Source organism: Danio rerio, chromosome 12, assembly GCF_052040795.2.
Source record: "Danio rerio strain M-AB ecotype USA chromosome 12, GRCz13ab, whole genome shotgun sequence".
In the NCBI taxonomy this organism is placed as follows: domain Eukaryota; kingdom Metazoa; phylum Chordata; class Actinopteri; order Cypriniformes; family Danionidae; genus Danio; species Danio rerio.
In genome coordinates this window covers 47,584,196-47,610,580 of record NC_141032.1, presented here as the reverse complement: position 1 = coordinate 47,610,580, position 26,385 = coordinate 47,584,196, and the positions used below count along the sequence as shown (strand labels likewise).

Sequence of the window (26,385 nt, the reverse complement as noted above, 5' to 3'; positions counted from 1 at the left end):
CCGTGTTGGCATGGGTTTCCTCTGAGTGCTTGGGTGGTCTGTGGTGTATGAGTGTGTGTGTGTGAATGTGAGAGTGTATGTTTCCTAGTAGTGGGTTGCAACTGGAAGAGCATCCGCTGCATAAACACATATGCTAGATAGTTGGCGGTTCATTCCGCTGTGGTAACCCCTGATGAATACAGGGACTAAGTCGAAGTAAAATTAAATTAATAAAGTAATAACATGGTTTCTTTGTAAAATTAGTAAATTCACAAGCAGTATCTGATTTAAATTCATGTATTCCTCACTATTTATTTAGTGTTTCTCCTACATCATCACACTTTGCAGTAACTTTTCACTTCCGAAACTATGTGAATGTCCCTTCTTGGATAATGAATGCAAACCTAAGCGTCCACCCAAGAGTTTTCCCATAATTAAAACAGGAAGTGTAAAGTGTCTCGGGAGGACGCTGAACTTCACACGCCGTAATTAAAGTGTCCTTTATTCGGGCACTTCTCCTTCACTCCCCAAGCCCAGTGCATCACGGGAAGGTAGAGCAGTGAGGTTAATGAACTGATCCTCTCCTGTGAATAACTCACCTGAGTCCTGTGCAGGTGCTGATGGTAACATCTGACCCCTGGTGGCCCATCACCTCACCATGATAGTAGCAGTGAATCTAGGAGACAAAGGAACAGCATTAATAAATAAACACTGGCAACAACACATTGGGGTATTTGACAAGTCAAGTCTCTTTTTATTGATGTTTTGCATGCAGTTTATTAGAAATAAATGCTCATTGACATCAGGGGCGCAACTACACATTTACTGAGGGGTATGCGAGTGTTTTAAGCATGTTAAGTCCCACCCTAAATTTCTTTTCAATTCCATTTTCCTCGCTAAATGATTATAGCACCTTGACATGACTTGACAGAACTTAAAAAATGCAATCACTTCTCAAATGCATACTGTGAGAGGTTTAAGGTCTGCCTTTGAATGAACAACTGACTGAAGCTGCTATTACACCTCTCACAAAGTGAAATAAAAAAGACTGTAAAATGTTTAGTGTAAAAAATATGAAATGTTTTATTTTATTAAAATATTATGGGCACACTTTTTTGGAACTAAATTAAAATATATTTACGCACAAAAAGTTACCAAAAAGCCTGAAGTATCAATATGATGCATAATCCATTTATAAAAAAAATCTATTTGGTATAAAAATGGATCTTGATTAAAGGATTAATAAACATCTTCGTTCCAATAAATTTGATTATTCTGACTATTTGTTTATGTGTCAGTTTTAACAGGGTTAAAAAGTAGTATATAAAATTTATATAGGGGATTTAAAAAAAAAAATTAGAATATGCAAAAGGGTACATAATTTGGGATCATACAAATACAAAGAAACATCAACAAAAAACAAAACGACAAAAAACAACAACAACAACAACAACAAAAAAAAACTAAACAAAACAAAAACAACAACAATATAGTCAGGTACTGGTAGGTGCGTGTGCGCGTGTATGTGTGTGCGCATGTAAAGGTAGCTTGGTGTACAGGTCAGAGTACATACATAAGGAACAATAACAGTCAATAAATGAAGCAAGTATCACAGGTATAAATAAAACAGATAGAAAGAAACCAGTCAAAGGTAGGGAGTAAGTAATGTATGATAGTAATAATGACAGTAAAAAGAAAGTAAAGACAACAGTAATAATAACTGACCATAATAATAAATCACAAGTACTACACCAACTATTACTACAGAAAGTTACTTATATTACTACTACTGCTGCTACTACAGCCACAACCACGATTACTACTACTACAATGTCTACTAATACTGATACTACTACAACAATGACTACCACTACTAATACTAGCATCTGCTACAACTAATACAACGTCTACTACTAATACAACTACCGCAATCACTGCTACTACAACATCTACATCAACAACATCAACTACTGATACTACTACGCCAACAATGACTACTACTACTACAGCAACATCAACACCTTTACTACTTCTGCTACCACTATACCAACGACATCAACTACTACAGGAACTACTACTTCAATAATCACAACTACAATCGATACTACTACAATGACTACTACTACAACTACTAATATAGGGGATTTTTTTTAATCCAAATATTATTTTTATTTTGTCTGAAATATATTCAGAAGGCCCACACAGAATCTGCAGATTTCCACAGATATTTAGTCCATCATTGAGTGTATGTATTTACTTGTGTAAAAATGTGAAAATTTACATTTACTCAGTTTTTTTTATTAATTTCACCAATATTATTGTGATATAATATTAGTAATATTATGTATAATGAAATAATTATCTAAATCTTCTTTTTGAGCGAGATGCTAATGGTCTAAACCAGGGATGCCCAAATTCTGTCTGGGAGGTCCTTAGCTCTAACACACCTGCCTGGAAGTATACCTACAGTTGAAGTCAGAATTATTAACCCCATTTGAATTTTAAATATTTCCTAAATGCTGTTTAACAGAGCAAGGAAATTTTCACAGTATGTCCGATAATATTTTTTCTTCTGGAGAAAGTCTTATTTTTTTTTATTTCCGCTAGAATAAAAGCAGTTTTAAATTTTTTAAAACTAATTTTAAGGTCAAAATTATTAGCCCCTTTAAGCTAAATTTGTTTGCGATAGTCTACAGAACAAACTATCGTTACACAACAACTTGCCTAAATACTCTAACCTGCCTAGTTAACCTAATTAACCTAGTTAAGCCTTTAAATGTCACTTTGAGCTGTATAAAAGTGTCTTGAAAAATATCTGGTCAAATATTATTTACTGTCATCATGGCAAAGATAAAATAAATCAGTTATTAGAAATGAATTATTAAAACTATTATGATTAGAAATGTGTTGGAACAATCTTCTCTTCATTAAACAGAAATTAGGGAAAAAAATAAACAGGGGAGCTAATAATTCAGGGGGGGGGGGTTGCTTGGGCTAATAATTCTGACTTCAACTGTATATATTCTAGTATATCTACTGTCGTAGGTGCTCGATTAGCTTGTTATGGTGTGTTTGATTAGGGTTGGAGCTAAACTCTCTTAACTCTGAGTTAAGTTTAACCCTGGTCTAATCCAATTCAATAATGTATGATAAACTATAAAAAGTGCTCCCGCCAGATCCAGACATTGGCTGAATGGATTCAAAAATTGTAAAACTCTTTGCTTAGTAGGAGCAGTAAAAATTAGCCTGTTTCCAAAACGTGCAGTGTTCCTTTAAACCCAACTGTGTCTTTTTTTCTGGATGTGTGCAGTGAGAGGCTCTTCAGGACAGAGTAGTTTCGCCTAAGGAATCTGGAAGCACTCGTCTGCTTTGGATTGTGAACGGGTTTGGCAGGAACTCCAGAGCTTCCCAACACCCCTGTGAAAGCTGCTGTCCTAAACCACAGCTCTCTGTCTACAAACCACAGAAAGACCTACAGGCCCAGCACTTTTACTCCTTCCTTCTTTCACTGAAGACACTTACATTTTAGCTCTTTCCTGTGAAACATGCTTTCAGACTAACCACAGTGTATAAATATCACAAAGACAACAAACAGAGGAGCATTACAGCAATTTCATCAAAGAGTGATACGGGGCATGATGGATGAGTGGAAGCAATGTGATAAAAAACTGATAAGTAGTTAATCGGCATAGACAAGTCTTTTTTTTCCATATGCCAAATCAGACAAGAGTTTTTTTTTTTTTTTTTTTACAAACTCATTTTTAATAGATTGATGTTTAGATTTTTAAGTAGTTTTAAAAGTTCAGTATGTAAGTTTGACACCCAGTTGTTGAACTAAGTATTGCAAACGCAATCAAAACAAACTCAAGCGCAGGTTTTAGATTGAGGAACAACAGGAGCGAGTCTGAAGATTGAGCCTAAAGACTGATTTAAACCAAGCTACCAAGCAAAAAGGTTCATTTCAAGCCCTGCCTCATGTGCTTTATTCAGCGTTAAATGCTAATAATGTGAGTTTGAATGGCATTTTACATGACATTTATTGCCATACTACTGAAAGCAGCAGCAGACAGTTCACCTCAGATCCTAAAAATTAAACAAACCATTTGAAACTGAACTTCAGAACTGAAGCCAACATGTATCAGTGATTCAGCATCTACATTTAATAATGTTAAAGTGGTTTATAATGTATTAATTAGATTACGAACCTTACCATTTCAATAGTGCACTATTCTGTGCTTCTGAATGGCTGTATTTAAATTTCTGTCATATTCCGTCTGGTGCAAACAGAAAAATTGCTTATCACTGCAAAGCTCGTCATGTAGAGTGTTGTTAAGACACGCAGTTACACATAATACTCACCTAATGTTTGCGTTCATAATATTTATATTATTTGCTAATTAATAACCTTAATTAATAAGTCTTATTTTGGAGTCTGCTACTGTCCATCAGAGGTCACATTTCAGTCACGGGCGCATGCTTTGAAAGCCTTTCTGAATGATTGAATGAAATACGCCGGTTTCCACCAAGGCAACACAGGGTGCTAAAATATAATTGGCTAAACTGCCATTGAACCAACAAAGACACGTAATGCACATTTTTAAAGCAGAATATCTGACTAATTTCATCCGCTGTGTAAAATATTTGGAATAGTTAGCAGTTTATTTCGCTGTGGCGACCGCTGATTAATAAAGAGACTACGCCGAAAAGAAAATGAATGAATGATCCACGGAATAGTGACGCTAAATGTTCTGGAAATAAATAAATAAAACATGAATAAAAAACAGTAATGATTTGCAATAATAAGCACAGCAATGCTACATTTGAAAAAAACAATTGCCAATATTCAAGGTGATTTTAATACAGCACTGCACTGTAAAGAGCATTCAAATGAGGCTAGTCTAATCAGCCAATTCAAATGCTAACACTTGATAAAATGAGTGAAACGGTGGTTATCGGCTGATAGAAATGGGCCAGTTAGGGCCTTCTACGCCTACTTGTAGGCTCAGAAGTTTGTTATCATCCATCCACATGGTTACTCAGCTATAGATCACATATGGCTGTGGCAAGAAGTTAACAAGAATTGTTCATATTACTTATTAAATTTTCAATTATTTGTATTTTATTAAAGTCTATCCCTAACCCAACCATCACAGTAATGTAAACACAGATCTGGATCTGAAGATTTCTTTATTAGTATAGCTGATTAACCAAGTGGATGGATGATAACAGCCTTCTGAGCCTACCAGTAGACACAGAAAGCCCCTAAAGGCCCATATCTATCAGCTGAGAACCACTCATAACAACCTTTCAATCGAGTGATGACATTCAAAGCGGATGCATCTAATCCTATTGCAAAATGTACTCGTTTCATGAGCCTCGATTTATTCCATAATCATCCCATATCTGTGACTTTGGGTTATTTTAAGCACATGACCTGGTCTAAACTATAGTCCTCCATTTATCTCCCAGCCCCAGTCAAGGTTAACATGAGGAAATCCATCATAACACACACTGCCCTGAGCTGTTCACCAGAGCATTGTTTCCTCTGAGCCCTCAGGCAAAAACAGACACATCCCACATCCATTAAAAATAAAACACATAAAGCCACAGACCTGTCAGCCGCATTAAAATCATAACTCTATGTATACTGCATGAGAAAATGACTATTGGGAGTCTTTTTAAGCCCCTCTTCAAATCCTCAACAATGAAGTGTCTAATAAATTATATGATTTTTAAATTATATCAGCATAAATGAGAAATATTTATGTCCATTTCTCAGTAAATATAGGCAATATTTTGTTGGTGCATTTAAACAAAACAGTTTGTTAAACAGTTATATTCATTAAAATAAGAGTTTTTAATTAATTGAAAAGAATAGAAAGATAATTAATTTTAATTAAAATATGTAAAAACAAAATACAAACCCCAAAATTTCCACTTATTTTTTGTTTGTCTTGATTTTTTATATTTTTGTTAATTAAAAATGTATTTAATATTTTCTACTAATTGCATTAATTTTCGAACTCTGATCTTCAGTTATTTTGTTAGATTAGTCCCAGTTTTTACCAGAGTTCTGCCACTACAGTCTTGTAAATTCTTGTTTTTGGTGGCAGAGTCCAGACACTTTTTTTCCCTGCATCATTTCATTTTATTACACATGACTTAATTTTTAAACTACTTAGATTAGTTTTCTTTCCATTTATAGATTTCTTTGGTTGCTATTAAGATCTGGTGAAAACTGCTAGTCGAAAGCACCTTTAGAAATAGGTTTTCTGAGAAAGATGGTGACGTGTTCAATCCTTATTTTTCCTGCTGTATATAGGCTACTAAAGTGAATGATTTGGCAGAAGCTGGCCCTGAAAACACGATTTTCTGAGCATATGTGTCTGTGTTTGTTGATGTAGAGCGTAACAGATGGCGTGTGTGATCAGTGTTAAATCACTCGGTCACTTCATGCTGTGGCCCACAGGAGATATGAAGAGTGAGATCAAACTAGCCTACATTCAACACCGCAGCTATTACAGTAAAAAAGGCTATATGTAAGAGAGCATTAATCACCGATTAAATGCTTTATTATTGTGTCAGCCTATTGTAATGGTAAAAATAAAACCTTTCAAAAGCATGTGAGGTTTATGAGCACTCCAGAGAGCCTCTTAGCTGTTTTATGGCACTTGCAATGAATGCGTATAACGTTCAGGATAATGCAGAGAGACATTCTGTTCTGTAATGACATTAGCCCCTTTCACACATACAGAACTTTCCAGGAAAATTACCGGCAATTTTCCGGAAAGATCTGTATGTGTGAAAATGCCGGTAAATTCGTTCAGACTTTTTTCCAGAAAGAGAAGTTGTAACATTACCGGTAATTTGCCGGAATGCTTTGCTGTGTGATCGCAGAAGGAAGATTGCCAGAAAAAGCGCGTTCACGTCTAGAACGTGCTGACGTGAGACGTTTAGCCAATCAGAACACTCACGCATTCACATCCACACTGTTTATGAAAATAAAAGCCTGTGAATATTTTTTCAGACACATTCAGCTGCTAGATGGTAGTCAGACAACAATTCCTTCTTAAAGCCAACTGTGTAAATAAATATCGATAAGATGCTTATGATAAGCCGTTGCTAGTTTACATTCAAGCTCTGCTTCCTTCAGTAGCTTGATGCGTCACGTATGCACATGAAGAAGCCGGTGAACGTCAGCACACACACACACACACACACACACACACACACACACACACACGCACACACACACACGCACACACACACACGCACACACGCACACACGCGCACACACGCGCACACACGCACACACACACACACACACACACACACACACATATTATGTACATCTCGACATGTGAAAGTGTTCCTGCATATGTTTTAATCGAAGTTGTTCACAATACTGATCCATCCACAGAGTTTGTACTGTAGTCAAATGTTTACAAATACAAGCTCAGCCGTTTAGAGCTCATTTCTGGTTAATGATATCAGAACCGGTATTTTGGAATGGACGTGTGAACGGTCTTTTCCGGAAAAATCCCATAACGCCCTTGCCTTTGTGAACAGCCTTTTTATTTTTTAATTTACTGTTAAAGTTGTTCCGGAAATTTTTTGGATATTTACCGGTATCACTGTGTGAAAGGGGCTTATGTCATGGAAAAAAAAGGATTAAATACATTTTTTTCAACACATTTTTAAACATAATAAATAGTAAAATAACTAATTAATTTGGTCTCTGTGATAATGACAGTACATAATATTTTAGCAATTATTCTTCAAGTGTTCAGCTTAAAGTGCAATTTATAGGCTTAACTAGGCTAATTAGTTTAACTGGGCAAGTTAGGGCAATATATATTTAGTGAAAATGTATAATTTCTTAAAGGGGCTAATAATATTGACTTTAAAAATTACAAATACTTTTACTCCAGCCAAAAAAAAAAAATGACTTTCTTCAGAAGAAAAAATATTATAGGGAGTACTGTGAAAAATTCCTTGCTCCGTTAAACATGAATTGGTAAACATAAAAAAAAGATTTAATAAACAAATAATTCACAAGAGGGTTAATAATTTTGATTTCAACCCACACACAGTACACTGTTTCAGATATACACTACCTGAATTCAAGTTTTAGGAACAACAAATAATACCTTGACTTCTAGTTGATCATTTGATATCAGAAGTGGCTTATATGAAAGGCAAAGGCCTCTAAATTATGCTTATTTTACCCAAATAAAATATGATCATGCCTTGCTTTAATTATTGACTTAGGACAGTAAGGTCTGACTTTGCTAAGATAAAAGTCTTGTCATTAGAAATAATGTCCAGTATAGAATATAAAGTCCTGCTGCAGTGGAAACAGAATGAATATTGTGTCTGACTCCATCATGAGCTTGGAGGACTGCATCAATACATCTCTGCAATGACTCAAATCACTGATTAATAAAGTCATCTGGAATGGCAGAGAAAGCATTCCTGGAGGACTCCCAGAGTTCATCAAGAGTCTTTGAATTCATCTTAAATGCCTCCTCCATCATACATGCTCAATAATGTTCATGTCTGGTGACTGGGCTGGCCAATCCTGGAGCACCTTGACCTTCTTTGCTTTCAGGAGCTTTGATGTGGAGGCTGAAGTATGAGAAGGGGCACTATCCTGCTAAAGAGTTTGCCCTCTCCTGTGGTTTGTAATGTAATGGGCAGCACAAATGTCTTGATACCTCAGGCTGATGATGTTGATCATCCACTCTGCAGATCTCTTGCTTGCCCCAATACTGAATGTAACCCCAAACCATGATTTCTCCTTCACCAAACTTGACTGATTTCTGTGAGAATCTTGGGTCCATGTGGGTTCCAGAAGGTCTTCTGCAGTATTTGGGATGATTGGGATGCAGTTTAACAGATGATTAATCAGAAAAATCCCCCTTCTGACACTTTTACAACTGGGATCGTTGACAAGACTTTTGTCAGGTTGTTTATAATCAGTCAGTCAGAGAGTTCAGATGCCAAACTAAGGATTTGCAAACTGTGTTGCACACATTTATCAATATATCAGTTTGATATATATATATATATATATATATATATATATATATATATATATATATATATATATATATATATATATATATATATATATAAACTAATTAAAACTAATTAAAACAAAAGCCCATTTCTAAAAGTACATTATATATAATATATCTCTCAGTCTAAAATGAGTTTGACACTCCTGTTCTCAGTTGTTCTTAATCACCCTTATATATATTGCCGATTTAAGCACTGTTGGGCGGCGTCCGACTGGAGCTACAGGAGTCCATGAGCCGAGTCCAAATGGGACTCAGAGGAGTTCTGCTTAAGGATGAAATAAAGACACCGCACACACAGCCATAAAACAGACTTAATGAAAGGCGGAGGAGGTCTGGGAGAACAGACACACACTGACACACTCCTGAAATCTATCTGGAACAAAACTCCAGCTCGTAACTCCCCACACCGTCAGTGAATACAATCCATCTGCCCCAGCGGCCCTGGATCCCATCAGATCAGCACAAAACATGCCGTTCTGTTGCCTGGCGCACAAATGTTTGGATACAGCAGACGCATCAATTACTGTATGATGCGATCGGAGCTGTTGAATGTTGTTTTAGGGTCTGGCGTGTGCAGTGTGATGCATCATGCAGAGGTAGACATGAGTCAAGAGCAGGACGACTGATATATGCGTGTGACTGCTCGACATTATTTACACGTGATAATGTTGAAAAGTGAAAATGCAGAGCTGAATGAATCGAGATGCGGTAGAAATGGTTGTTAATAGGCAGAAGATGACAATAGTTGAGTTGTTTAAAGCTTTGGAGAAACATCATAACTTGACGCAATATTTTAGATGATGACCAACACAGATTGTTTTTTGGTCGTGGTTCAATTTCCAAGCAAAGTCAATGCTGATAAAGCTAAAAAACTCTTCTGCAAACTGGAAAATTATATGTACACACACATAAAACACATACATACACAGAGTATACATTTTGTCAGTCAAGACCTATTCATTGTGGAAGTTTATGTCATGGAAATTTAATGTATATATGAATGAATGAATGAATGAATGAATGAACGAAAGGAGTATGGACAACTAAATGAACGAATAGATGTATGAACGAACAAATTAATAGATACATAAATAAATAAATTAATTAATTACTGGATGGATGAATGAATAAATGAATGCACAAATGCATGAATAAAAGGAAGAAATGGCAGAATGAACAAATAAATGAATGAATTGGCGAATTAATGGACAAATTAACCGATAAATGAATGAATGAATGAATGAATGAATTAATTAATTAATTAATTATTGGATGAATGGATGGTCTAATGAATGGACTAATGCACAAACAAATGAACGTACAAATGAACAAACAAATGGATAAATGAATGAACAAACTAATGAATGGATGGATGGATGAATGAATGAATGAATGAATGAATGAATGAGTTAATAATGGATGAATGTATGAATAAATGAATGTACTAATTAATTAATTAATTACTGGACAAATAAATGAATGAATGCACAAATGCATAAATGAAAGGAGGAATGGCAGAATGGACAAATAAATGAATGAATTGGTGCATTAATGGAGAAACCGATAAATGAATGAATGAATTAATGAATGAATAAATTAAATTAATTAATTATTGGATGAATGAATGAATGAATGAATGAATGAATGAATGAATGGTCTAATGAATGGACTAATGCACAAATGAATGAATGTACAAATGAACAAACAAATGGATGAATGAATGAACAAGCTAATGAATGAATGGATGAATGAGTTAATAATGGACTAATGAATGAATAAATGAATGGATTAATAAATGAATGAATGAATAAATGAACGTACAAGTGAACAAACAAATTGATGAATGAATAAACTAGAATGAATGACTGACTGAATGAATGAATGCAAGAATGAATGCACAATTGCATGAATAAAAGGATGAATTGTCAAATAGACGAATGGATGAATGAACAAATGAATGAGTGGATGGATGAATAGATGAATGAATGAATGAATGAATGAATAGATGAATGAATGAATTAATTAATAATTATTTAATTAATGGATGAATGATGATCGAATGAATAAACGTAAAAATGGACAAATGGACAAACGTACGTACGAACAAACAAACGAATAAATGAACTAATGAATGAATGACTGACTGACTGACTAAATAAATAAATGAATGAATGAATGAATGAATGAATGAATGAATGAATGAAAGGACAAATGGTCGAATGGACAAATTAATGAATAAATGGACAAATTTGTGAACAAATAAATGGATGAATAAATGGATGAATGAATATGTGAATGAACGAATAGATAAATAAATGATTGAATTAATGAATTAATTAATTGACTAATGCTTGAATGAATGAATGAATTGATTAATGAATGAATGAATGAATGAATGAATGAATGAATGAATGAACAATGTACAATTAATAAAAAATAAGACAAATTAATGAATGAACTAATGACCGACTGACTGACTGACTGACTGGATGAATGAATGTACGATTGAACAAATCGATGGACGAACAAAGGTACGACTGAACAAACAAATGTAAATCTGAACAAACAAAATGTACAAATGAACAAACAGTCAAATTAATGAATGAACTAATGACTAACTGACTGACTGACCGACTGACTAAATGAACGATATAGATAGATAGACAGACACACACACACACACACACACACACACACACACACACACACACACACACACACACACACACACAGAGACAGACACAGACAGACAGACAGACAGACAGAAAGACAGATAAATAGATGTGCGCATACGTGTGTGTGTGTGTGTATGCGTGCGTGCGTGTACGTGTACGTGTGTGTGTGCGCGAGTAAAAAGAAACATCTGTCTCTGCATTCAGGATGACAGAGTAGCTGTCTTGTTTTGTGTTCCAGGATCAGTTTGTGAAGTCCAGACTCAGCACTGCTCGTCCCGCCGGTGTTCAGGTCGAGGAGAGCTGCTGTTTCTGGCTGACCTGGAACACTTGTTTCCCATCAAAACAAAGCAGGGACACATATTGCCTCACGCCGCAGGGCAAATCTGCTGAATATGTTGAAAGAGTCACAAAGGTTTCTGAAATCTCGCTTTCCGCTGTTGTGAAACACCATAAGCTAGTGTTTATCTGACCCTTACTGGAGCATCATGGGTATATTGCCTTTCTTTATTTTAATTTACATATTTTCAGCAACATTTCACTATTGCTAGGATGGCACCATACTGTTGCTAAGAAAACATCTTAAATTTGATCTGTGCTCTTTGCTGTCCACTTCATTCATTCATTCATTCATTTATTCATTCATTTATTCATTCATCCATTCGTTCGTTCGTTCGTTCGTTCATTTAATCATTCATTCTTTTTTTTTTGGCTTAGTCCCTTTGTTAATCAATGGTTGCCACAGTGGAATAAACTGCCAACCTATCCAGCATGTGTTTTATGAAGCTGAAGCCCTGGGAAACACCCACACACTCCCGCATTCACACATACACATACACTACGGCCAATTTAGTTTATTCAATTCCCCTATAGACTGATTTCACGCATTTTAAACAGCGAAGTTGATGCTGCGGTGGGAAGAAACCCAGAACAATCGCCTGAGTCACAGAGGAACGTTGTGTACCTGGCTGTATATCTTATCAGAGAAGAGAAAGTGACACAAACTTATACTTTCACCGCCTTTCGAGTGACTCAAAAGTCCATTCTGAATGAATAGTGAAAATAAAAAGGGATATCAGACCTCATTTTCGGCTAAGTTAAGGGAAATGGCACTAGCTAGCTAATGTTTTCTTTCCCAAAGAAACATTTTAGATGCCATTTATCAAACTCAAGTTAATGAACTGATTTTTTCACTAGATTAGAGTTGTTACAAAACTGAATTTCAGTATTGAAATAAAAAAATAAAAATAACAAAAAAGTCAATTTCCCGTTAACATTTAAGCACTGTTGATGGTGTTCTTAAACAGCACTGATTTGCCATTATGTTCACGTGCTTAACGGAAATGACTGTGATTGGCCATAAAGGTCATCAGTTCACCACACTTCACCGATGTTTACAGAATGCAAACACAGACGAGGGATCCGCCGATGAATCCACTGATCTTCATGGCTTTAAAACGCTCCAATGTAGAGGTCTGCAGGGATCCAGCCAGATTTTGTGCGGCGCGGGAATAAATTTCATAATAAAGCACGGGAGCGGTCGGTAACTGGTTTTATTTTAGACGGAAGAGGGTCGTCTAACAATATCGCTTCCGACTCCCGAGCGAGCGAGCACGCGTATGTATGTGTGTGAATGAGACAGCGTGATGCTGCGTTTAGCTTGTTTGTTGCTGTCTGTGTGTGTGTGTGTGTGTGTGTGTGTGTGTGTGTGTGTGTGTGTGTGTGTGTGTGTGTGTGTTTGTGTGAATGAGAGAGGGAGCTTTGTGTGATGAATGAATGAGTTCAGAATAAAGCACGGGAGCGGTCGGTAACTGGCTTTTTAAGATCTTTTTTATACCATTTTAAAGGAAATTCAATGCTAACTTTGTCCCCAATTTGACAGAAAGATGAGGGGAAAATGTCAAATCAGTTTACATTTTGAACACTAGAAAATAATCATGTACAAGTGGGCTACTCAAATTAAATCAACTATTTTATTTCAATTATCAGTTATATTTAATACATACGCAACAGCGTGGTCGTCCACCCAGTAGCGAATATGAAGGTCCACCTGCTTACTTTTCATCATGTTATTGAGACTCTCGTCAAACATGACCACTAACCCGTTGGCCTTATTGCCCTGGTCAGTCAGTTCTTTAGTTATAAAAGGAGCCAATCCGAATTTAGTAATATATGCTGTTTTGTTGCTTTCACACGATAATGTAGAGAATGCAACCTCGGAGTCAGGAAACATGGTTTTGAAAACCTCTGTAATGTTCTCACTCGAATTGTAAGAGTATAGTGCTCAGAGATTGTTTAAAGTACCCACATCACCTCTGGCCGCAGAGTTGGTGTTGAACCACAGTAAGATAGGATGTTCCTTGGTTTATAGTACACAGCATGTTGTTGCAGTGTTCACAGCGCTGATCCTATACTTCCAGGTTTCTTCGCACCGCAGCCTCGCTTTCGTGTTTTAAAATAGTAGCGCGTGTAATAAGCATAGAGCACATTAGTTTGCACTGTGGGGGAAACCGGAGGACCTGGAGGAAACCCATGCCAACACCAGGATAACATGCAAACTCCAATAAGACTTGTGTTGTTTCAGCTCATTTTATACAGTATAATTACACTGGAAAAAAGCCTTATTGGATCAACTTAAATAAATCACTTCAATGTCTTTTTCCAAATTATTCATTATCGAAAACCATAATAAATTAAGTAGAAACTAATTAATTCATGTAGTTGTAACAACTGAAGTAATGTGTTTAAGTTGCACTTTTTACAGTAATTGAACAAGCAGCAAAACTTCGTCCCCATTCCGACAGAAGTATGAGGGGAAAATGTCAAATCTGTTTAAATTTTGAAAACTAGAAAATAATCATGTACAAGTGGGCTACTTAAATTAAATAAACTATTTTATTTCAATTATCAGTAATATTTAATACATAAACAACAGCGTGGTCGTCCACCCAGTAGTGAATATGAAGGTTCACCTGCTTACTTTTCATCATGTTATTGAGACTCGTCAAACATGACCACAAACCCGTCGGCCATATTGACCTGGTCAGTCAGTTCTTTAGTTATAAAAGGAGCCAATCCGAATTTAGTAATATATGCTGTTTTGCATTGTGGGGAAAACCGGAGCACCAGGAGGAAACCCACGCCAACACCAGGATAACATGCAAACTCCAAAAATAATTGTGTTGTTTCAACTCATTTTATACAGTATAAGTACACTAGAAAAAAAAGCCTTATTGCATAAACCTAAATAAATCACTCCAATGTTTTTTTCAAAATTATATAATATTGAAACCCATAATAAATTAAGTAGAAACTAATTAATTCATGTAGTTGTAACAACTGAAGTAATGTGTTTAAGTTGTCACTTTTTACAGTAATTGAACAAGCAACAAAACTTTTAGAGTGCCTTTATATGTTTAAAAATAAGAGGAAATTTAGATTTCTCAGTTCATGACTTCTTTTCATCTAATTTAAGGACTCTTTCAAGAGTAGCTTCGCGCTAAAAGTTCAATATAAAGGGTTAAATGTTTGTTCAAATAACTAAGCCTAACAATAAGCAACAGTAATGACATGAGCCTTGCCCATGTTCTTTCCCTCTCTATTTTCTTTGCTGGTTTTCTGAAAGCATGTGTTTTCATTTCATAAGGTGTTTCAGCTCAAATTGTCAGCAGATTGAGGAAGAGTCTGCTTTATTCAAGACGTTTGCTCTTGCATGCCTTCAGGACTCAATGTGTCCGTTACTCCGACTAGTAATCTGAGACGCAATCAAACTGATTAAAACACACAGAAGAGCATCATGGGTGGTTTTTGCTCTACTGGTGGCCCTCGATTGACCGCTTCTCCTATTAAGCTGTTGACACAAGATGATCCAGCAACGGCTAGGGGCGGAGATCAGTGATGAGATAGGATATTAACTGCAGGTCTGGTTTAACTAAAACAGAAAGTCTGAATGGAATCCATGCAGGGATGTGCGTCAATCATGAGTTTTGAATATATAAAAAGGGTCAAAAACGAGACATATTATATTTGGTAGAAGTAGTGATCATAGAAAAGACTTTACAATAGCTACACACCAAGCGACAACCTCCTGTTCTCCCTCGTGAAGCAAATACTGTCAGGGTTCTGCCACTCTGGTCTTGTAAATTCTTGTTTTGGTGGCAGAATCTGGACACTAGTCATGTCTAGTCCCAGCCTGATCTCACGAGAAAACGTAAGTATTTTACGTTTTGCCAGTTTAGTGGCTAATTCGTACAAATTCGTACGAGTTCTGTCGTACGAAATGGTACGATTTTAAAAAGGCGGCATGGCACCTAACCCCACCCCTAACCGTCATTGGGGGATAGGCAAATCGTACTAAATAGTACGAATTAGATCGTACGAATTCATACGAATTAGCCACTAAATTAAAAAGTTACGAATTGCCGTGAGATTGTGTTGCTAGTCCTGTTGTGCTTGGCTCGAGTTTTCTTGGGTCGAGCACTTGTTTCTGTCTGTGTGCGCACGCGCCGTCGTGGGTGTACGCAGAGTGTGCCTGCTTGATGCGGCCGCTCGAGCTTTGCGTGCCTCAGACGCGCGCGCTCTTGTACTCGTGTTTGTGTTTTCGTCTGTCTGCAGCGTGGTGTTTCATTCTCAGCGTCTCAGTCTAGTTGGTTTCGGTTTTGGCTGGCGCTGGGATGAAGCATGCACGCTGCGTGTGTGAGCGCACGGTGAGTGTTTTCATTCATCGTGTGCTCGTGTCTTGCGTCTGTTGTCAAAGCACATGGCTATGTGTTTACATTAGCCCCTTTCACACAGTGATACCTGTAAATATCCGGAAAATTTCCGGAAAGACTTTACCGGTATGTTCAAAAAAGCGCTGTTCACACAGGCGAGGACGTTACGGAAATTTTCCGGAAAAGAGCATTCACACATCCATTCCAAAATACCGTTAAATTCTGACATCATTCACCACAAGTGAGCTTTAAACGGCTGCGCTTGTGTTTGTAAACATTTGACTAAATTACAAACTCTGTGGATGATCAATATTGTGAATAACTTTCGCAGGATCACTTTCGCATGTCGAGATGTTCATAATATGTGCGTGTGCAGGCGCTCACAGGCTGTTTCACAGGCACACGCAAAGCTTGAAGGTAAACAAACAACGGCTTATCATAAGCATCTCATCGATGATTATTTACACAGTTGGCATTAAAAAGAACATATAAACGTGATCTGCCTAACTTCTAGCAGCTAAATGTGTCTGGAAAAATATTCAAAGGCTTTTATTCTCACAAACCGCGCGGACGTAAATGCGTCTGACTGTTGTGATTGGCTAAAGCAGATGTCTCACGTCAGCACGTTCTAGACGTGCACGCGCTTATTACGGCAATCTTCCTTCTGCATTCACACAGCGCAGCATTCCGGCAAATTGCCGGTAATGTTACAACTTCTCTTTCCGGAAAATAGCCAGAACGAATTTACCAGTATTTTCAAAAAGGACCTGTTCACACATACAACCTTTCCGTAAAATTGCCGGCAATTTTCCGGAAAGGTCTGTATGTGTGAAAGGGGCTAATGTGGTCACGTGCTTTTGCCGTGTGCTTCAGTGTTGTGCTTGTCCTGTCATGAACATGCGGTTAATGAGTTCTCTCATTGGCTGCATGTTCTTGTCCTGGTTTATGTGAGCGCATGGCATGTCTTGTCTCTGTCATGCGCTCTCCCGTCTATTGTCTAGTCCCACCCTCCTTGTTAACTCATTATCAGTTTGTCATGTTCACCTGTTTGTGTCAATTTGCTTTTGCTTTATAATCCCCTCATGTTTTCTGTTCTGTGCCAGTTCGTCGTCAATAGTTCCCTGTCCTGTTGTGTCCAGCCCTGCTTTGTCCTGCCAGTCCAGTCAAGTTTGTTTGTTCGTTTACTTGTTCTATTAGAGTTTTCCCCTTTGGGGTTGTTTGTTTTGCCTTTTTGTTTTATTTGTACTTTTATATTAATAAAACCCATTATTTTGTTGCAATTGAGTCCTCGCTCCTTTTCCCTAACCACGACCGTGACAAATACGTAAGTAACTGAAACTGCAAATCATCGAAATTCTGCTAGCTATGTCTCCATAATAGAGAACATTTCTATTGACCCCACTGCTAAAATGGCCAACTTCACCTTTTTCTCCTGCTGTATTTACAGCCTGGTACAAAGAATGATTTTGGTTCATATAGGTAATATTACCCTTCATGACAACTGTGAGAGGGGTGAATTTATTTAGAACTCATCTGTTTCGGTTATATTAAGTTATATTAAGTCTGCATAATTAAGGGGCGTGGCCACTTGAGTGACAGCTAGGTCTCGCGGGTCACTTTACCTCTGCTGATTCCGGCTGATTAGCCGCTGAGCTCGGCATATGCATCGTATATTTGTGTTGTTTAATGTGGCTTTACACTGTCAAATCCCTTTTGGAGTTATTTCCTACAATTATCAGATGATATGGCATGCTGTGAGCACTTAATTGTGCACACAAACCGTTCAAGCGGCCTCCATTTGGCAGGTAAGTGAAATTATATACTTATATACCATCTCTATAAATGTATTAATTTAATTTAAGATAATTTAATATTTATATTTTTTTTACACCTGTAAAGCACTCCAGAATCTGACAGATTTATAAGCTGTAGGCTTTAGAACAGTCATCTGAATCACCCAGTAGCGAATATGAAGGTCCACCTGCTTACTTTTCATCATGTTATTGAGACTCTCGTCAAACATGACCACAAACCCGTTGGCCTTATTGCCCTGGTCAGTCAGTTCTTTAGTTATAAAAGGAGCCAATCCGAATTTAGTAATATATGCTGTTTTGTTGCTTCCACACGGGAATGTAGAGAATGCAACCTCGGAGTCAGGAAACATGGTTTTGAAAACCTCTGTAATGTTCTCACTCGATGTGTAAGAGAAGTGCTCAGAGATTGTTTAAAGTACCCACATCACCTCTGCCGGCAGAGTTGGTGTTGAGTCACAGTAAGATAGGATGTTCCTTGATTTATAGTACACAGCATGTTGTTGCAGTGTTCACAGCGCTGATCCTATACTTCCAGGTTTCTTCGCACCACAGCCTCGCTTTCAAGTTTTAAAATGGTGGCTGTGTGAAATATGCATATAGCGCACGTGTTTGGACTGCGGGGGAAACCGGAGGACCTGGAGGAAACCCATGGCAACATCAGGATAACATGCAAACTCCAATAAGACTTGTGTTGTTTCAACTCATTTTATACAGTATAAGTACACTGGAAAAAAGCCTTATTGGATCAACTTAAATAAATCACTTCAATGTCTTTTTCCAAATTATTCATTATCGAAAACCATAATAAATTAAGTAGAAGCTAATTAATTCATGTAGTTGTAACAACTGCAGTAATGTGTTTAAGTTGCACTTTTTACAGTAATTGAACAAGCAGCAAAACTTTTAGAGTGCCTTTATATGTTTAAAAATAAGAGGAAATTTAGATTTCTCAGTTCATGACTCCTTTTCATCTAATTTAAGGACTCATTCAAGAGTAGCTTCGCGCTAAAAGTTAGAAGAAAAGCCTGTCTAGGCAAAATCAGGGCACCCCTGAGATCCTCCAAATTAAATTCAAGGCTTTTTAAGACCTTTTTTATACCATTTCAAAGGAAATTTAATGTCAACTTCGTACCCATTCCGACAGAAGTATGAGGGGAAAATGTCAAATCTGTTTAAATTTTGAACACTAGAAAATAATCATGTACAAGTGGGCTACTTAAATTAAATAAACTATTTTATTTCAATTATCAGTTATATTTAATACATATGCAACAGCGTGGTCGTCCACCCAGTAGCGAATATGAAGGTCCACCTGCTTACTTTTCATCATCTTATTGAGACTCTCGTCAAACATGACCACAAACCCGTTGGCCTTATTGCCCTGGTCAGTCAGTTCTCTAGTTATAAAAGGAGCCAATCCGAATTTAGTAATATATGCTGTTTTGTTGCTTCCACAAGAGAATGTAGAGAATGCAACCTCGGAGTCAGGAAACATGGTTTTGAAAACCTCTGTAATGTTTTCATTTGATGTAGGGCTCAGAGATTGTTTTAAGTACCCACATCACCTCTGCCCGCAGAGTTGTTGTTGAGCCACAGTATGATAGGATGTTCCTTGGCTGTGGTGGCAATGCTTTTAATATAGAAATGTCTTCATTACTGATAGCTAAAGCTGTTTCAGTAACCGAAGAGGTCTCCGGTGCACAGAACTGCACAATAGGTGGTTGGCGCTGACGAGCAGTGCTACACACGGTGTGATTGGCACCCCTCATAGGGGAGTCCAGGGGCATAACACCCATCGTCGCTAGCTTAAAAGATTTCCAGCACCAACAGCAGTAGGCGTCGCGGTCATTTCCTGGCACAGTAAAGGCAAAAATAAATGAATAACATAAGAACTTTGTAACAAAATACAAAACTTTGTATACCAAATTCAAAGCTATTAAGACCGTAATTTAAGATTATCAAATTTAAGACTTTTTCAATGCTTTTAAGACCTGCGGGTACTCTGAAAATGCTGGCAGGCGTTTGTAGCTCCGCCCCTTTGCCCATACTTGGTATCCCTTGGTTGATGTGACGACGAATAAACACAATGTTGACAATTGGCCACGCCTACTTGCTGCTTCTTTTACATTCTTCAGAAACCTTTGGGTGACATCTCAGACACTACATCTGTATCTTTTACAGTCTATGCTACACACTCATTTATAAGGGATTTATAAAGCATAAATAGTCCTCACTTTACTTTAGATAACAAAACTGGATGAAGTTATAGTATAGCGTTGAAGATAATAAAGCATTTATTAAGATACAAAGGTAACTGTAATCATAGAAATGATCAATGGAATAAATGATACAATACTAAATTTAGTAATGAAAAATGAATAATTAACAAGGGCGGGTGGCTCAGTGATTAGCGCTGTCGCCTCACAGCAGGATGGTAGCTGGTTCAAGTGTCGCCTGAGCCAGTTGTCATTTCGGTGTGGAGTTTGCATGTTCTCCCTATGTTCATTAATTTTCCTTCAGCTTAGTCTCTGATTTATCAGAGGCCGCCACAGTTGAATGAACCACCAACTATTTCAGCATATGTTTTACACAGCGGATGCCAGTACTGGGAAACACCCATACACACTCATTCGCACATGCACAAATACACTACAGCCAATTTAGCTTATTCATTTCCCCTATAGCACATGTGTTTAGACTATGGGGGAAACTGGAGCACCCGGAGGAAACCCACACCAACATGGGGAGAACATGCAAACTCCACACAGAAATGCCAACTGATCCAGCTGGGGCTCAAACCAGCGATCTTCTTGCTGTGAGGCCACAGTGCTAACCACTGAGCCACCGCACCACCCTTCCAATATCTTTTTTCAATATGGTGCAGCCCTAATATATAGATGACAAAAGTTTTTAAAAATAACACAACACCATCACAAAAAGAAACCAACATCAGCTTCACCAGACAGCTTCTGACAAACATCTACTCAAATGAACCCCTTTTCCCGCCAAACAAGAGGGAAAGTGCAAGCTGTCATGTGTTGTGCAGGCGTAGGGTTGAATCTGGATGGAAACCGAGGTTGCTTGTGATCTTACCGTGACATTAGGTAAGGTGGTGACGGCAACTCCATCCTCCAGGTAGTGTGTTTCTGTGTAATGACTAGCAAACAAGCCTCTGAAACACAAACACACACACAAAGACAAGTTTACTCCTCGTCAAGACTAAACTTCAACAATCCATCGATTTTGTGTGAATTATAAAGTTGCTGATCATTTTGGGAATTATTCATTCATTCATTTTCTTTTCGGCTTAGTCCCTTTATCAATCTGGGGTTGCCACAGCGGAATGAACCACCAACTTACCCAGCATATGCTTTACAAGCAGCCTTCCAGCTGTAACCCACACCTTGGAAACATCCGTACACACTCATTCACACACATAAACTATGGACAATTTACTTTACTTTATTGTCCAAGAGTGGAAATTCATCTTTGGCTTCACCACACAAACAGATCAACGTTCACATTACACACATCACAGAAAAAACAGGCATCACAAATACACTCATTGTTATCACATATAGCACATTAAAAAAAAAAACAACATTTTTTTTAAAACTCAATTTAAAAACCTTTTGTTACATGCCAGCACTTATTTGGTTATTTTGTTTATTTTTGTCTCATCATGTGTTTCTGTTTGTCACCCAGTCCACTTCTGTGCTTGCTCCGCCTACAGTCATCTCTGATTGGCTGTTTCACTTGTTCTTGCTGCAACCAATCCCATCTCTCCTGCCACCTGATTGGTCACCACTCTGCCCAAGCTCCAGCCAATCCCTGCATGCCACCTGGCCTTTAAAAGGACTTCAGTTTGCACAATTTATGTGCAACCCCACTACCCTAGACAAAAAGGGGTTGTAACACCTTTACATACTTAAAACCCAGTATTTAAAATTCTAATGGCACTCGGCACAAACGACACTTTTTTTTAACTTGAGGTTGCCTGAAATGTCTTTTTGATGGCAAGAGCTAAAATTTGATATTCAAAGGATGGGAACAATCTTCAACAATGATGTGTGCTTTCTGTTTAATTCTCACTGAATAAATTTCATTTGGTTGTCTTTGTGCTTTACCTACAACTGCACTTCCAATATTTAACACTCGACACAGTTTTTGCTTTTCCTTAATTTTCAACAGTCCATACCATACAATCATGTTAAAACTCACAAACCTTTCAACCAAGTTCTTGTATACCATCTCCAGAACAGTTTAACTCGCACCAAATTGTTGTTTAGCCTACCCAATTCACCTGTACCGCACGTCTTTGGACTGTTGGGGAAACCGGAGCACCCGGATGAAACCCACGTGAACGCAAGGAGGGAACATGCAAACTCCACACAGAAACGCCGAGACTCGAACCAGCGACCTTCTTGCTATGAGGTGACAGCACTGCCTACTGCATCACCATTAAATCATAACAGTAACATATAAGTTTTGATTTTGAAAGCTGAAAACCTGTAACCATTGACTTTATTAGTATTTGTTTTTCCAACAATGGAAGTTATTGGTTACAGGTTTTCAGTTTTTTTACAGTTTTTCTCAGTCGCTTTGGTTCGTTTCTCACAACACCAGAGCATTTCTGCACAACAGTTAATGCATTTCTCTAAACAATTGGTACAAACTGCAAAACCTAGCTGATAACCTGCAAAAGAGTGTCACATGCTCAAAATGGATAGTTTATTCCTCAAAAGCAAGTATTGATGTCAATCAAAGCGTCAGTGTCATCAAAATGAAAAGTCCTGACACCATTATTTATGAACAAGACAGTCAAATGACTTAGTCATGTTTTCATTATGACAGTTTACTCTGTACATTTTTTCAATGCAAAAAAAGTCTTATTTTGTTGAAACTTCCTGAAAATGCTCAAGATAGTACTATATACTATTAGTACAGCAAATTAAAAAATACAGCAAAGTTAGACATCACTGCATTTTGTAAGTGTATCCGAGTACAAGACACTGAATATGTATTTTTCACATTTTTTTCTGCATTTGCTCTTTACAATTAGATTTTTTCACAGCGTTGTGCAGAAGAATAAATACACCCTTATTTACAACAAACAAACTTTCTTTAGGTAGAACTGTGCACAACTGGAAGCAATATCGCAGAACATATTGGAACTGAACCAACATCCATACACAGGTCTGTAAATCATTCATGAAACTGTTCAATTTTAAAGACATTTTCAGGAAAATAAAGATTTAAATTTGTTTTATAAAATTTGCTTGACAGATTTTGACAACTAGTTCATCATTTTTGTATGTAATGACTCCAGTAATGAAATGAGGACTATTAGTTTTATATTGAATGACTATTCCGCATTTACAAGTTTGGTTAATTTTGACTGACATGACAGAAGCAAATGATAATGTTATAAAACACCAGAGAGTTGTAGGAAAGCAATTGATGCATGTCTAAAAGCATTCGCAATTTGCTGAAAGCAATGAGAAACTGCTACTAGGATGTGCACAAATGACTAATTGTTTTGAGAAATGCATGACCTGTTGTGCAAATGTAAATAGTGTAGTGAGAAATGCACCAAAGCAACTGAGAAAAACTGTAATATCATCATTTTTAAAACAATGTTAAGTTTTTTTTAAACAATGCTTCTGTTGAAATATTCCTCAGATTTCTTGAATTCTGAAGTTTCTGATCATTTTGGGAACAACACATTGTTAAAGAAATGACTTTCAAAACTTGCTCATCTCACAAAAGTGAAGTTCTGCCTATTTTTGGTCAGAAATGTGTCACATTATGAAAGTTGGATGAGTTGAGTGAACACACGGTGAACATCATCATTGGTGTGAAATCAAGCGTCCGCCGGATCCTCCTCTTTTTCTCCATATAATCCGATCAGCTGCAAATGATCAGCACCCAAAGACGAGACGTGAAAGGATGGCCTAATTCTCTCTCTTCCTCCCTCTCTCTCTCTCTCTCCCTGCTGAGATAATGTTCAGATCAGAGCATGACCAACATCTGCAGTCCATCGCTCCTCATGCAGCTGTGCTTTCTTTACCAAAACCTGCCCGGGAGAAAGTCACCAGCTCATGAAGACTATTACAGCACTGCTGAGTCAGAGAATAACAACAACCTTCCTAAAACACACACACACATACTCACTCACACACACACTGAACACTGCATAGTTTTCAAGTTCTAGAGGAAACTTGTTGTTGATTTCGGCTTGCCAAACTTGACTCTTTTTGTCTGAACTTGTTCTCTCTTAAATCGAATTAAATGATTTTTAAAGCCTGAGGTAAAAGCACAGCTCTGTGTGAAGAGCAAGGTGGCATTATCTCCAACAGGGAAATCAATGGCGACTCTGCAGTGGATTTACAACAGAACAGCAGAATATCAAGCTTTCCGAGAAACTGCGAGAACAACTTCGAGTTGAAGAGAGAGTTTTCAGTATATATAAATGTTCTGTAACATATTATTCAGAAAAGAAATCACATTTTTGGATTTTAAACCATTGTTCTGAGAGTAGAGTGCAGATTCGCACTCTATAACATCAGAAAGATCCGACCCTTCTTATCTGAACATGCAGCTCAACTCCCTGTTCAAGCTCTTGTTCTCTCCAAACTGGATTACTGCAACTCTCTTCTAGCGGGGCTTCCAGCTAACTCTATCAAACCTCTTCAACTGCTCCAGAATGCAGCAGCACGAGTTGTCTTCAATGAACCTAAACGAGCACATGTCACTCCGCTGCTAGTCCGTTTGCACTGGCTGCCAGTTGCTGCTCGCATCAAATTCAAAGCTCTGATGTTTGCTTACAAAGCGACTTCTGGCCTTGCTCCTTCTTATCTGCTCTCGCTTCTGCAGATTTATGTGCCCTCCAGAAACTTGCGTTCTGTGAATGAACGTCGCCTCATGGTTCCATCCTAAAGAGGGAAGAAATCACTTTTGCGAACGCTCACGCTCAATCTGCCCAGTTGGTGGAATGAACTCCCTAACTGCATCAGAACAGCAGAGTCACTCGCTACTTTCAAGAAACGACTAAAAACTCAACTATTTAGTCTCCACTTCACTTCCTAATCTGCAATTGCCTCTTTGAATATCACACTAACTGTACAAAAAAATACTAATACTAATACTTCCCTTCTTAGACTTTACAGACATGAAACTTGCCTATAGCACTTATTTATTGTTGCTCTTAGTTGTGTAAATTGCTTCCTTGTCCTCATTTGTAAGTCGCTTTGGATAAAAGCGTCTGCTAAATGACTAAATGTAAATGTAAATGTAAATGAATCTGACAACATGGAAATTACTGTCTGATTACGGTTTATTACAAACCAATATATCACGTGCTAGGATGACATTGTGGCTCAGTGGTTAGCACTGTGCCCTCACAGCAAAAAGGTCACTGATTTGAGTCCTGGCTGGGTCAGTTGGCATTTCTGTGTGGAGCTTGCATGTTCTCCCCGCGTTGGTGAGGGTTTACCCCGGGTGCTCCGGATTCCCCTACAGTCTAAACACATGCGTTATGGGGGAATTGGGTGGACTAAATTGGCCGTAGAGTATAAGTGTGTGTGAATGTAAGAGTGTATGGGTGTTTCCCAGTACTGGCTGGAAGGGCATTCGTTGTGTAAATCATATGCTGGATAAGTTGGCAGTTCATTCCGCTGTGGTGACCCCCAATTAATAACAGACTGAGCCGAAGAAAAAAGAATGAATGAATTATTATTATGTGCTAGTTACAGTCTTGATCACTACATCCTTAGGTTTGTGCTTTCATAAACTACAGTTTAAATATTTATTGTTGGTAAGATTTTCTGATGTTTTAAATCATTTATTTGATTTAATTATTCATTCATTCATTCATTTTCTTTTCGCTTAGTCTCTTTAATTATCGGGGGTGTCCACAGTGGAATGAACCGCCAAGTTATCCAGCACGTTTTTACGCAGCGGATGCCCTTCCAGCCACAACCCATCTCTGGGAAACATACACACACACACACACATTTACACGCATACACTACAGACAGTTTAGCTTACCCTATTCACCTGTACCACATGTTTTTGAACTGTGGGGGTAACCGGAGCATCGGAGGAAACCCATGGGAACGCAGGG

At 37.6% G+C, this 26,385-nt stretch overlaps 1 protein-coding gene across 2 annotated transcripts in view; it reads right to left on the bottom strand.

Annotated features, from left to right (window-relative positions):
- adam12a (ADAM metallopeptidase domain 12a) overlaps window positions 1-26,385 on the bottom strand; it is a 245,472-nt gene that overhangs the window by 106,079 nt on the left and 113,008 nt on the right. For both annotated transcript variants that reach the window (XR_015504576.1, XM_087276907.1), the window contains exons 4-5: window positions 21,354-21,432; window positions 579-655 (exon numbers count right to left, since the gene is read on the bottom strand). Coding sequence is in view for 1 of the 2 variants with exons in the window: in XM_087276907.1 (XP_087133033.1) it covers window positions 579-655; window positions 21,354-21,432 (156 nt within the window). In the remaining variant the exon portion in view is untranslated. The remainder of the gene's footprint in view (window positions 1-578; window positions 656-21,353; window positions 21,433-26,385) is intronic.